Here is a 13351-nt window from a genome sequence, read left to right as displayed (position 1 = left end):
TTATATCTTAGCAACACAACTTGTAGAACACTTGAGGGAAAGCAGAGCTCAGCAGATGGCTGAGAGTAAAGCTATACAGAGACTTTTAAGCTTGCTCTTAATGCGTTATATAGACAATTGTAACTTCAGAAAAGGGCTGGGTGAGAGGCACTGTAGGAATTACTGCCTTATGTAAAAGCCTGAAGAATTTCTGTACAGCCACCTTTATACTCTCCTCCACGGCATAACTCTGAAGGGTATTTTTTCAATTAGTAGATCATAAAGATTATTCGGACTGATGGGTGCAAACAGCAGGAAAACTGACTGTCAGACATGGCCTTGAAGCATAAACAAGACATGCTTGACCTTTTGCACTTAAAATATTAACTCCCTGGGATCAGTCTTGTTGCATACAATAATATTTTGAAGAGTAGGTTCACTGAAATATAGCACTGGCTAAATTAATGTAATTCCTCCTTGTAATTTGCTCAGTGCCAGATGTAATATAGAGCTAAACCAGCAGGGCCAAAAGCTAATCATGCAGTGGAGCATCAGCAGAACACGAATGAAGAGCAGCAAGGAAAGCAACTTCACGAGCAAATAACTCTTAAAATGTGTTTTCTGTGAAAGAATTCAGTGAGTGAGAAGCAGTTTGTGCTGCCAGGAGCAGCCACCAAAGCGTTCAGTTCATGTATCCCTCTGTGTAACAGCCAGAAGCACCAGCACTCAGACCTGGGGTGAGGAGCCCAGGGCTTCTGGACACACCATTCCTGTTAAAACCACACTGCCTGAAATGATTTCAGTAGAAATCATTACACCTTTATTTGGACAAGGGGGTGATCAGTTTAGGGTGTTTTTGTTAGATTTTACATTTGGCCTTTAAGTCGCAAAATGAATGGAAAAATAATTTAAGGGGAAGGCTGATGAAACACACGACTGAGGTTGAGGGAGAGCTCCCAGCTCAGGATTGCCCACTTTCAACCCTCCACCTGAAAGCCCAGTAACACTATTTATATAAAATGCTATTTATATAGAAACTTTTATTCATAAATTAATTAATGAAAAATGCCATGGAGTGTTTATAATTGCTCCAATATCTAAACCATGAGTTTCTTTTGAGACTCAGCGTGATGATCACCAGACTAAACTCTTTTCACTAAACTCCTTCTGGCATTAGATTTTGTGTTGGATTTAGAGGGATACCATGCACAGAATTTTGTCATTAGCCTGCCTCAGTTGCTGAGTGGTTACAGAGAAGCCATTTGGTCAATTTGTCTTGACAGCCCAAATTACACAGTGCTGCTATCCATAAACATCCCTTTAGGATGATTAATGACCTCCTAATGAATCTCAGATCTGTGTTAGCATCTGTCAGATGGATTTTACAGGAGGTGCAGAAGGGAAATATAAAAACAAAATAGAGTAGGTATGAACTAAGAAATTTCAGGATAGTAGGGAGTTGTATTTTAGAGCCTATTTTCAACATGTACAGATACTTGTAGCATTGCTAGAAGTTAATGGTTCATAGTCTCTGCTATCAGAGATGGCAAAGAATTTGTTTCTAAGAAACTTAGTCCTCTGAGGAAGATGATCCAGGGGATATAGCAACAATTCTGTACCATTCCATGTTAGAATTCTAATCCCCCCAAATTAGCAAACTTGAAAAAAATTCAGTCAGGACAGAACATAAGAATAATCCTACTGCCACAGCTTAACTATCATCACAGTTAGTATGATTTTGAAAGGAATTACTGGAAAGTCTGTAAATCCAATATTTGTCAATATTTGTTCAATGTTCATTGTGCTGGTGTGGGTAAAATCATGCCACTGACACATGGGGGTAATATCTTTATAAACAGAGATCTCGAGCTTGTGTTCACTGTGACAAGTTCTTTGTAACACTCATACTTACAGTGAGCTTTCCTGATTACCTTTTCATATATTTAAGGAGTAAGAAAGCTGCTTAAAAATAAGTTGAGCTCACGTTTGAAATGGCTTCAAGCACAGTACCAACCAAAGTCCAAGTAAATGAAACACTATTACATTTTCTTTGTGAGAGTCTCTAAATCCAAGCAATGAGGAGGAATTTTATCAACTGTTCACCTTTTGGCCAGAGGAAATGCATCTCACGCCCCTGGATAAGTACTTTTTCACTCCTTAGTGACTGGATATTAAGGAATGTACAGAGCTTTAGGCAACCAAGGTTATCACCTTTTCCATCTGTGACTCATGAGTGCCCAAAACAGAACATCTCTGAGGAATGACTGCTCAGGGAGATGGAGGGCTTTAGCTTCAGGAAGAGTTTTAATGCAAGCCAGAAAAGTCCTCTCCATATTTCAGAGTGAAATGTGTCCCACAGGGCACACGATAATAAAAAATATTAAGTCACCCATTATCCCAATATTCCCACTAAAACACATCTGGGGGGGAGTTGTTGTTTCAGTGGGCTCACTCTACCTCATCTGCTCATGTTGCTTAATCTATGTAGAATCAGTTCTGCAGAAAATTGTCTTGTTTAGACTTGATAAATTCCAGTACTCTCAATATCCATGTTCAGTCTGCATTGTTTAAACGAGCAAATCCATTTAAAAATTGCTTAAAAAAGGCAAAAGGAAATGCTGGGGTCTTAAAGACAGACCCTTATTTCCCTTTAAATATGAAAACCAAATCAATTAAACTGCTTAAGGGACTTTTATTTCTAACACATTCTCTTCCATCCCTCATTTCTGAGGATGCAAATTAGCCTTATCACAGGGAGGAGCCTTGGATCAGCTTCCCAGATTTTCTTGAAAGGCAGAATTAGGCTTGCAGGGAACTGACATTAAAACTCATTATTTTGTGGTGTGTTCCTTTGCCAAGGCCATTTTCCTGCAGCAGGCCAGGTAAGGAGCTTTTGGCACATTCCAGTGACAGTTGGCAAAGCATGAGATGGACATTTGGGCTGAAGTTCAGTTCTCACTTCAGTACCCTCACTGAGATTTCCGTCAATAAAGTAAAAAGTGCCACTGGAAATATGACTGTTTTAAATGAATTGGATACCATGGCATCAGTTAAAACTCTCAATTCTTTTAACTCCAAATTCCACACAACCAGAGCACCAAAAGCCCCTCTCTTCCCATCCTAGTGCTATTCCCAAATTTCAACAGAAATGTACCTATTCCATAACAGGGTTTGCAAGGATCTTTTGTCCCCATTATACTCATTCTGGAACACCTAAGGACAGACCATTCCTAATTATTACAGCAAACTTCTTCTTCCCAGCTTAAACTTGTTTACAGCCATTTTGCAATAGATTCTTTTCATGGCTTTTCAGTTCCCTCTCATATACCCACACCTTTCCCTTTACTTGCTTCTTGCATTTGCAGTCAAAAATCTTCTCACACCTCAGTTTGCATGTTTTGAAGCTGAGACACAAAATTCCCTTTGCTTTCTGTCATCAAAAATATCTGTGGGGAAGCTGGATGGTCTGAACAGCCTTTCTTTACACCTGTCCCAGTTTCACTCTAGAAGTGCAAACTATTCCTGCATTTAAAAAACTCTGCAGCAAGTGAAAGCAGAAAAACATGGTGAAACTCATGAACTCAAGAACAAAGTATTTCTAACAATAAATCTGCTGTGCCATGGGAACAACCACAACTGAAAGCTCTTAAGTCTTTGATAACTGATTAAAACAAAGCCCTTTCCAGGAATGTGTTCTTAAAACCTCCCAAATGACAAAATTCCTCAAATATCAGCAGGTCCTGGTGACATGCAAGGATTGGTGATGTTGTTTAGGACCCTGTTTGTGGATTAACTCCATGGCTTGGGAGGCTTGGGAGATTATTTTAACTTGTCTCAACTGATTATTGTTACTCACCCAGTGCCCACAGCTTCACTGTCCTTACTGTGAAATGGTTACAGAAATGCAAAGGCTGAGATGCATCACATAAAGACTTTATCACAGAATGACTTGTTTTAATTAAAACATTTATTTTCTATTTTTTAAAGGTGCACAATTATGTTGAAACTGCATTATAATAGTTTCAAATGTTATCTGGTATATATTCAACTTACTCTGAACACTGCTTACATTGAATTTTGGGTTACATCTGAAATATTTGTGCATCAAAGAGTCATAGCTTCCTCAAGATTATCCTGATACAGAGTACAGAATAAAGATGCAGACTTCTAGTGCTCATGAACACAAATACTCCCATTGTAGTTGTGAGGAACTAGAAAATCCAGATATAACTATGAAGAGGAAAAAGGCAGAAAAGAACAAACTTTAGGTTTCTTGTCTCTTGGATGCTTAAGTTACTTAAGCCTTAAATGTTTCCTTGATCAATACTTTGAGTTGTGTTTTTACTATTAAAAACATTAAAATATGTAATAATAGTGATAATTGTTCATAGTTACCTACTCCAAGATCATAGAGGCACCTTGGAGGTGCCCTGGCCACATCTCTGGGATCTTAAAACTCAGATAAATCAGATCAGCTATAAAAATAGATGTTTCTCCAGGATATCTTGAGAGGAGTCTGCCCCTTGTTTAAACAGCTGCATTTCAAATGTGTGATGTAGCATTCCCAGAAAATACTGCAGTGTTTCCATTGAGCCCTGGCTGGTTCCCCCAGGGCCCTGTCACACTGACACTGTTATCTCCAGGGGCTGTGTTATACCCCCTCAGCCACTGGCATTGGGGACCAGGCACAGTGAAAAATTCTCATGGAATGTTATCCAGGCCCAGAGGCAACTGGAGTTTGATTTCCTACTGACACAGTAACTGGGGGGCCTGAAAGTGCACAGGAGAAGGTGCCACTGAACTCCAGTGGTGTATTCTTGCACTGTAATCCCCCTGCTTACCATGACCCAGAGCTCAGGCTGTTTAGTTTTTAATAAAGTTTTTAGTAAAGGAAGAAGTTGATTTTTAATAAACAAAGACCTTTTGGCTTTTCATTCTAAGTCACTGTTCAAGAATTAAACTACATGAATGACTGAGACAATCAGTAATATGGAATATATTGCTATTATATAAAACTATTAAATTAGTGCTAATAATTCACTGACAAAGCATGAAAATAAAAGTTAAAATACAGTTACTAAATGCGCTGTATCAAAAATAAACATAGAAAAACATCCTGTCTCATGACATATGTCATTATAAGAGCAGTTCTGCCAGAAGTTGTACACATCCTCATGGCAGTTATACATCACCAAAGAATATATATATTCTAAGAAAACACATCTCAGAGGAAACAGGCACAGATTTCCAAGCTGCTGTCCTACCAATGCAGCTGGGAGCAGCCAGAGATGGTGCTGAGTTCAGCATCATCAACTGAACTGCCCATGTGGTCATCAAACACAGAGTTTATTTTCTTTGGATCCTCCTTTCAGAGATTTACAGCATAATTTGTGTAGACTCAGCTTTTATATTAAGTAACAGCAGGATATGAATATCCTTGGTGGTGTTTTCATCCTTTGTGGTGTTTTCATGGTGGTTAAACCTGCCAAGGACATTTGTCTGCCAGATTGAGTGATTCTGTTTGCCATTACCAAAAGAAGGCAGAAGGTCATCAGTAAAATGGAAGCAGTGCAACGGAGCAATTTTTGTAGAGTCATAATCTATAACAAATGAACAAAGGAAACCAAAGACATATATGTCACAAGGAATTCTTCATTCCCCAGATTTGCCTTTTTTTTCCACTAGCAATTGTTTGCATCTTAAAAAATTCTGTAAGCAGAACCTTCTTCTTGCCCCAGAGAGTAGGTTATAATTCAGGAATGACAGCTGGTTAAATAAGCTCTTTTGGGTTTCCTTAGCAACAAACCAATCCTAATACTTGCTGCAATGAGACCTGACAAATTTATAAAGTTATTTTCCCCCCCTGCAACATTCTAAGTCAAGAAGGTCAGCTTGAAGAGCTGTTGTAATTTTTTTTTAAGCAACATTCTCCTCTTTGCAGTCACATTTACACACAGTAAGATGTTAACAGATATCAGCCCTCCTTGCCTTACCTTGCCCCTTAAAAACTCAACAGCATAGTCTATAATGACATTGGGGGTAGTAAAACAAGAAACAAGGCCAGAAAAATGTAGACAGCAGCACATTTCATGGTCAGGAACCCCTTCCTCCTGATGACTGCCTGTAAGATACACCAAACCTCAAGATAATAGAATTTTAAAAAACAATGGATTTAAGTGGGTTCACCACAAGTACTGTAATCAAGGGTTTGTTTCAGGGCTGAAAAAAAAAGACCCATGGTGTTCACAAGATGTAGTGTAATTAGTTCCTGTGGCCCATTATTACGTTATAGTAACATAATCCTTTCCAAAAGCATTTGCTTTCTTGTCTAAAAGGATTTTCCTGTGACTGCTGTAGTGGACTTGAAGCCTCAGCTACTTTTTACATGTGCAATAACTTCACAGAGCTGAATCTCTCAGATATTTTATAAGTGTTGCTGTATTTTTTTTTAAAAAAGCCTAGCAAGTATTTTTGGTTTTCTGCTTAAGTATACAGGCTTCATGCTCTTGCAGTTTCAGTTGCAAAACACATATATATGTATATACATGTGTGTTTATACATACAATATATATAATTACATATTTTATATAAATATATAAATATACATATTACTTATATATATATATATATAATGAACACACACTACACAAATATATATATGGCTCATTCCCACAGCAGTTACTGAGGTTGCACTTTTATGAGTGGCCAAAATGTTCTACCTATGAGCTGTGGCCTCAGATCTCCTCCCTTCCTCCATCTCTCACACTTCTCCTCTTCTTGTGTTCCTGATGCCCATCTGATTATGCTGAGGCAGCTAAATCAGGAGAAATCTGGCCCAGAAAAAACCACACACAAAAATATACCAAAAAAAAAAAAAACTACACCTCCAACAACACACCCAAATAAAACAAAAGCCAAACAAGAACATCCAAAAAACACACACACACAAACTTTTTGCCTATTTAGCTCCAGGCTGGGGATCCTGGTTTGGAGGAAGCAGTGCAAGGAGCAAGTGGGAATGAGCAGCAGGGCAAGGGATGCTTCCTTTCACAGAGTCACAGAATGGGCTGGGCTGGAAGGGACTCACAGGATCATCAGTCCAACCCCCGGCCCTGCACAGAGTCACCCCCTGTGCCCCAGAGGATCATCCCAACCCTCCTGCAGCTCTGGCAGCCTTGGGGCTGTGCCCACTGCCCTGGGCAGCCTGGGCAGTGCCCAACCAGCCTCTGGGGGAAGAACCTTTGCCTGAGATCCAACCTGAGCCTGCCCTGACACAGCTCCAGCCATTCCCTGGCTGCTGTCCCTGGTCCCCCCAGAGCAGAGCTCAGTCCCTGCCCCTCCTCTGCCCCTGCCCAGCAATTGGAACTGCACTGAGGTCTCCCCTCAGTCTCCTCCAGATGAACAGAGGTGACACAGAATTGGCTCATGTTGACACCACAGCTTTACACACCCTGAGCTTTCCAGCTGCCCCTTTCCCAGCTGAAACAGCAGCATTATTATCACACTGAAGGGACTCACGTGGAACACTATCATTCTAATATCAGGAATGACATCCCTGATGGCTCTAGATCCTTCCAGTGCTGTCCATCACTGCAGGCACCTCTTGGCCCCTTTGGTACCGAGGTCTCCACACCAGCTGATGAAAAGCAGCTCCTTCATTCTGGTCTAGTTCACAAGTCCACAAGTGAAAAGGAAGAGCCCTAAAAGCTGTGTCAGAGGTGCAGAGGTCACACTGCAGGGCTGGTTTGGGACACACCTCCCCGCACTGGAATGCAGGAGTCTGTTCACCTCTTCTCCTCAAAGGTGAAGCTTCACTTTAAGGTGACAGGAAGGATTTAGTCCACCATCATTCACATCAATATATGTTGATCAACTGCAAGACATTATTGCTACTGCAATTTTTTATAAGTAATCCTTTAAATCTTTGGAGGAATCATTTCCCAACCACAAACATACATGGGCAGTGGATGCCTGTCCAGCTGTGTGTTACTTCTTATAATACTTGCTTAATTCCTCTAATTAAAAAAAAATCATAAAGCCCTATAACCTTAGACATTTAGGTCTTTTTGAAGGAGAAACTGCAAAATAAAATTCATGCCTGTAGTGTTTATAATACATTAGTTTCATTACAGGAATACCTCTACAACAGCACTCTGAAAGCACAATTAAATTGCTGATACTGTTAAAGAGAAGGGGGAAAATAAACAAACAAAAAATCCAAAACCCCCAAACAAACAACAAAAAAAACCAAACAAAAATAAAGAGACAAACAAAACCAACCCAATCACAAAACACTTGGAAACTAAGGAAAAAGACAAAGGTGCTTGTATGACCTTAATTCACCTCCATTTTATCCTTAACAGAGAATACCAGGAATCTTATCTGCAGCCTTCTCTGTTGGTAACAGCAATAGCTGTTTGCAGTGGCAGCTCTCCAAGCAGAGATACCATGCATAGAAAAGCACATGGGAAACCAAGTATCAAGATCATAAACTGCTAATACAAAAAGTTATTAAAAAAACCAAACAAACAACTATCTGAATTATTTGTAATTCTCTTCTTGGCCACAACAATCTGTAGGTGCAACTGTGAAGGTGCCAAAAAGCTATTTAAATTGAAAGTCTGGCATGTGTCCTTTATTATCCTATTAAATTTTTTAGATGTGATCTTAAGGGCCAAAAAAGATGGGAGGAACATTACCTGCTTTTGCAGAAAAAGAGATCATTATTTTTAGCCATCATATGTGTGAAGAAAAAGTGCCCTGACACTAATATATCAATACTTGGAACTAAACACTAAAATGCCAGGCCTTGAATACCATCATTTGTACCCATTTGTCTTGACACTTAAAAGTCACCTTAACAAGAGCTCAGTTTGCTGTTTACCCCACCGAGCAGTTCTGCAAAGCTGAGCTGAGGCTCAGGAAAGGCAGTAAATTAAATCCAAGGGAGAGAAATGCAGGTGATCAGGTAACACCAGGAAGAAACAGTTCCCACTGTGCCCAATTCTCCTTCAGCTCAGTGGCAGATTTCCCACGTGCTGGGCCTGGGCCCAGAATCAGGAGGCAGAGAAGCTTCTTCCCTTTTTTATGTCTTGGTAAAAGGATTGAAAATTTTCCACCTTGAAAGTCCTATGGGCTTTTCTGAATGGAAACTCTTCTGCTGTGGTAACAGTAAGTGCTCTTCATTAGCCTGATTAAGTCAGTCAAAATCTGTGGAAAGATTTTAAATAAATTTGCTGGGCTTTGGGTCAGCAAAATGTAAATGAAATAAAGATGCAGCTCATAGCAAGTAATCCTGCAAAGAGTGACCTTTCCTTTACTCTCACTGAGGTCAAGGAGAGTTGAGGACACCAAGTCCTTGATCTCTGACTTAGGTCCAACAGCTTTTAAAAGACTATCAGGTATGTTTGAAAGCTTCAGTGTATTTAGTAGAGGCTGGGGTGAAATCTTTTTCATATGCTATAAAATGAAATAATTCTAATTCCTGTATGCTGGGACTTTTTTCTGAAGTAGCTGGGAGCCCTACTCAGGATCTTCAGAACAGACTTGTGTTTTCAAATATCATTTTCTGATGGGGAAATCAAAATTTTCTAGTCTGAATTTAAAGCCATTGTCCTCATTAATACAAAAATTAGAAAAAAGGGATGTAAACATAAAAACACTTATGGATATTTGAGTTTCATAACCCAGTACTATGACTTCACTTTCTTACCTTTCCCTTGCCAAAAAACCATTTCCATCTCCTGGACTAGGGACAATAGCAGCAAAATCTATTATTTGTATGAAAATCATGAGGGGCACTCTGAGGGAAAGTTAAGATTGAACAAAGGCAGGGCCTCCAAGTTGGTCTGCAGGAGGCACAGCACCCACAGCACAGCAGGGTTTATTAGCTTGGTTTAGCCTGGCAGGACACAAGTCAGGGGCAGAACGTGTGCCTGCAGTCTGCTGAGAAGACATATGCTAAATATCCAAGGCATCAGGAAATATCCTACATCATAATAGCTCTGCAGTTCTCAATTTGTCTGCCTCCAGACAAATGTTTTTCAAGTGGTTTTTTTACAGGAAACATTCCCTTGTTCAGAATTGAATTAAACAAGGCAGCCAACAAAACAGGTCTAACATTTAAGGTCATGGTGTTATGGCTCTGTCTCACTCTTGCCTGTAGCCAGTGAGCTGGGAAAACAGGAGCTTCCTTCAGCCCACTGGAGCTGAAGGATGGCAGGAGTGGAGGCAGGGTCGGTGTGTGGGCAAAGAGGTGCTGCCAGGACAGACACAGGAGCAGCAGGGACAGCCCAGAGGGAGCAGAACCCAGGACAGACACAGGAGCAGAACCCAGGACAGAGCCTGGAGCAGCGGACACAGCCCAGGGGGAGCAGTTGTGCCCAGCCCCTCTGGGCTGCAGGGCACTCCCTGCACAGCCCTGGGCTCGAGGCAGGGCAGTGCCCAGCACCAGTGCCTGGAGCCTGCTCGTGTGCATTCCCTGTTCCCATCCACTTCCTGCAACACACAACACGGGAAAACACAAAGACACCCTGCTCTATCCAGGCTTGCTATCCACAGAATCACAGAGCACTCTGAGCTGGAAGGGACCCATGAGGATCATCAAAGTCCAGCTGTGCAGGCCAAGCTCCCACCCAAGGAGCATGTCTGCATTCCCAGCAGGACAGAGAGCACAGAGCAGAGGGAGGAGGGAATGAATAGTTTCCCCTGGGACCAGCTTGGTGTCACAGACAGAACTAAAAACCTGGGTACACCTGAGCTGGCTCCTCATGGAAACCCCACAGATCCATCTGTTTGCATCCCTCCTCTTTGGATGTGATGAACCATCTGCTGGGTCTGCCAAGCCTCAGAATGACCCGCATGAGTCAGGATTATTCATCACAACTCTGCCCCTCAGCACGAAGTGCTGCTGCCCTGCCAGCACTGTCTGCAGCCCAGCCCTGTCACAGCACTAGGGACTGAGGGTGTGGAGGACAGACCTCAGTGACACTGCACTGCAGAGAGCCCTCAGTGACACTGCACCTCAGACAGCCCTCAGTGACACTGCACCTCAGACAGCCCTCAGTGACACTGCATTTCAGACAGCCCTCAGTGACACTGTAACTCAGACAGCCCTCAGTGACACTGCATTTCAGACAGCCCTCAGTGACACTGTAACTCAGACAGCCCTCAGTGACACTGCACCTCAGACAGCCCTCAGTGACACTGCATTTCAGACAGCCCTCAGTGACACTGTAACTCAGACAGCCCTCAGTGACACTGCATTTCAGACAGCCCTCAGTGACACTGCATTTCAGACAGCCCTCAGTGACACTGCACCTCAGGCAGCCCTCAGTGACACTGTAACTCAGACAGCCCTCAGTGACACTGCACCTCAGGCAGCCCTCAGTGACACTGTACCTCAGCACTCAATGACACTGCACTTCAGGTTCCAGCAAAGGTTCATTATCAAACAGCAACACCACTTCCTCTTCCCCCTCAGCCATTTTCCAACTTGGCTCTTCCAGGCGGGTGGGAGTAGGAATGAGCTGTGGCTGCACTGTACTGGTGGTGCCTGTGCATCTCGGGATTATCCATATGGATTTGGAGATGTGCTTTTAGGGATTATACTCTCGTTGTCTCACATGGCAGGGCAAGCAAAGATGTGGGCTGAGGAACAAAACACCATATGATCCTTTTCTTCTCACTTTACCTGCCCTTGTTACTCTGAAAATAATGTACTGTGGCTTTTTTTTTCACAGGAGTCTAATGAAAAATTCCTTTTTTCTTTCAGCTATGATGAATGTGTGGGGCCAGGAGCAACACAAATATATATTCCCACAGATGATCCCCCCCCATATTCTCTCATGGACCCTTGTCAAAGAAATGAAATATCTATAAATATCTATATTAGCCAGGAAGAGGAGGCAGCATCTGGGACTACAGGACAGGCTGCAAATTCTGCAGTCAGGCTGCAGGACTTGCAGCAGCCCATTCCATCCATCTCTGTCATCTCTCACCCTGGAGGCTGCGCCCCTGTTCAAGACAGTGGGGTGTGAACACAGTATCCCCATCCCACGTGTTCCAACAGAAGTACAGAGTAGTTCTTCCACTGACCATCAGGCCCCAAATCATGTGAACAGAAGTGGCTCTTTCCTTCAATTCTTCTGAAGATCTCAGATCGACAAAAACACTTCAGTGGAAGAATAAAACCTCTGGAAGTTCTACCTATTTTATACATTTAAACAGGGATGCAATGGGTTTTTGTTTTTTACAGTGACTTTTTAAAGTTTACCTAAACTTTCCTCTTTGTGCTTCAAAGTGTTCCGTGACCTTACACAGTATAAAAGAGCAGCAGTGACAAGCAGTACAGCTGACCTTCCTGAAGCATTTCAAAACACACTGAAATCAGACACTCCTAATGCAGATATGTTACCCAGTCAAGCCTACTTGTTGATTTTAGGATACTTTGCATATTTCAGAGCAGAAGGAAAAAGAAGAGCATTTTATTGTCATTAAAGGTATCACGAGTACATTTCATTCAGTTTCTTGGCAACAAAGCATTTTTAAATAATTTTTTTGTCTAAGTATGTATTTCAGTGTACAGAGACAAGGTACTGCCTAAAACAGACAGTGAACAGTACCATATAGAAGCAAAAGAAAAAGGGAGTGTAATGTTTGGATAGCCACATTTTTCCTTTGGTGCCAGACTTTCCAGACTATTGCAAAGCCTGCTGTAAGTCTTCCTCAAAGAAACCATCAGCAAGTGATGGAGAAGTGGCAGTGGATGCTCAAACACCAGTTGGCTTTACCTACAGAAGTGCAGGCCTGGGAGCTTCATGTCCTTCATGGGGACTTGCCATAGCCAAGGGAAGGGCACAGGAGTCCCAGAGGATGCTTTATGCCAATTCCCAGGATGCATTTTCAGGCATGACCTGGGCTCTTCTTTCAATCAGGGGTTGCAGTTTTGCTACAGTGACCTCTAGGAACTGGTGAGTGTGATGTAAATAGTGGATGCTGGGCTGGGCACAGGAGTAGAAAACTCACTGTGAGCACAAACCTCGGAGCCATTCCCAGCTCTGAGAAAAGAACCAGGAAGGACAAACCCAGTGAGCAGCAGCAGGACGTTTCCATGCTGCTACCAGGGTTCCCAACCAGCTGCCAGGGCAGTGGGTGCAGGGAGCTGGAGCTCCAGGGCACAGGGACAGCAGGGTGTGAGCAGGAATGGCCAGGGCACTCCAGCACCCTTGTCCCCATGGATGCCATCGCTGGGACATGTCTGCTCTGACACTGAGCCCCCCACACCCACCCAGCCCCGGCTGGGGGGACACAGAGTGACACAGAGGGGCTCCCCAGGCAGGGTGTGTGGCCTGGGGTGGGCAGGGCAGTGGGC

At 42.6% G+C, this 13351-nt stretch overlaps 1 protein-coding gene across 1 annotated transcript in view; it reads left to right on the top strand.

Moving 5' to 3' along the window:
• The window catches only part of LOC116793472 (protein BEAN1-like), a 54158-nt gene that overhangs the window by 38134 nt on the left and 2673 nt on the right, over nt 1-13351 (top strand). The window contains 2 exon segments of the mRNA XM_032701343.1: nt 11753-11959; nt 11961-12950. Of these exon segments, the coding sequence (XP_032557234.1) occupies nt 11753-11959; nt 11961-12129 (376 nt within the window). The 3' untranslated portion in view covers nt 12130-12950.

The sequence above is a fragment of the Chiroxiphia lanceolata genome, chromosome 13, assembly GCF_009829145.1.
Source record: "Chiroxiphia lanceolata isolate bChiLan1 chromosome 13, bChiLan1.pri, whole genome shotgun sequence".
Classification (NCBI taxonomy): Eukaryota; Metazoa; Chordata; class Aves; order Passeriformes; family Pipridae; genus Chiroxiphia; species Chiroxiphia lanceolata.
The sequence above is the reverse complement of the archived record's forward strand: the minus strand, read 5'-3'. Positions and strand labels throughout refer to the sequence as shown.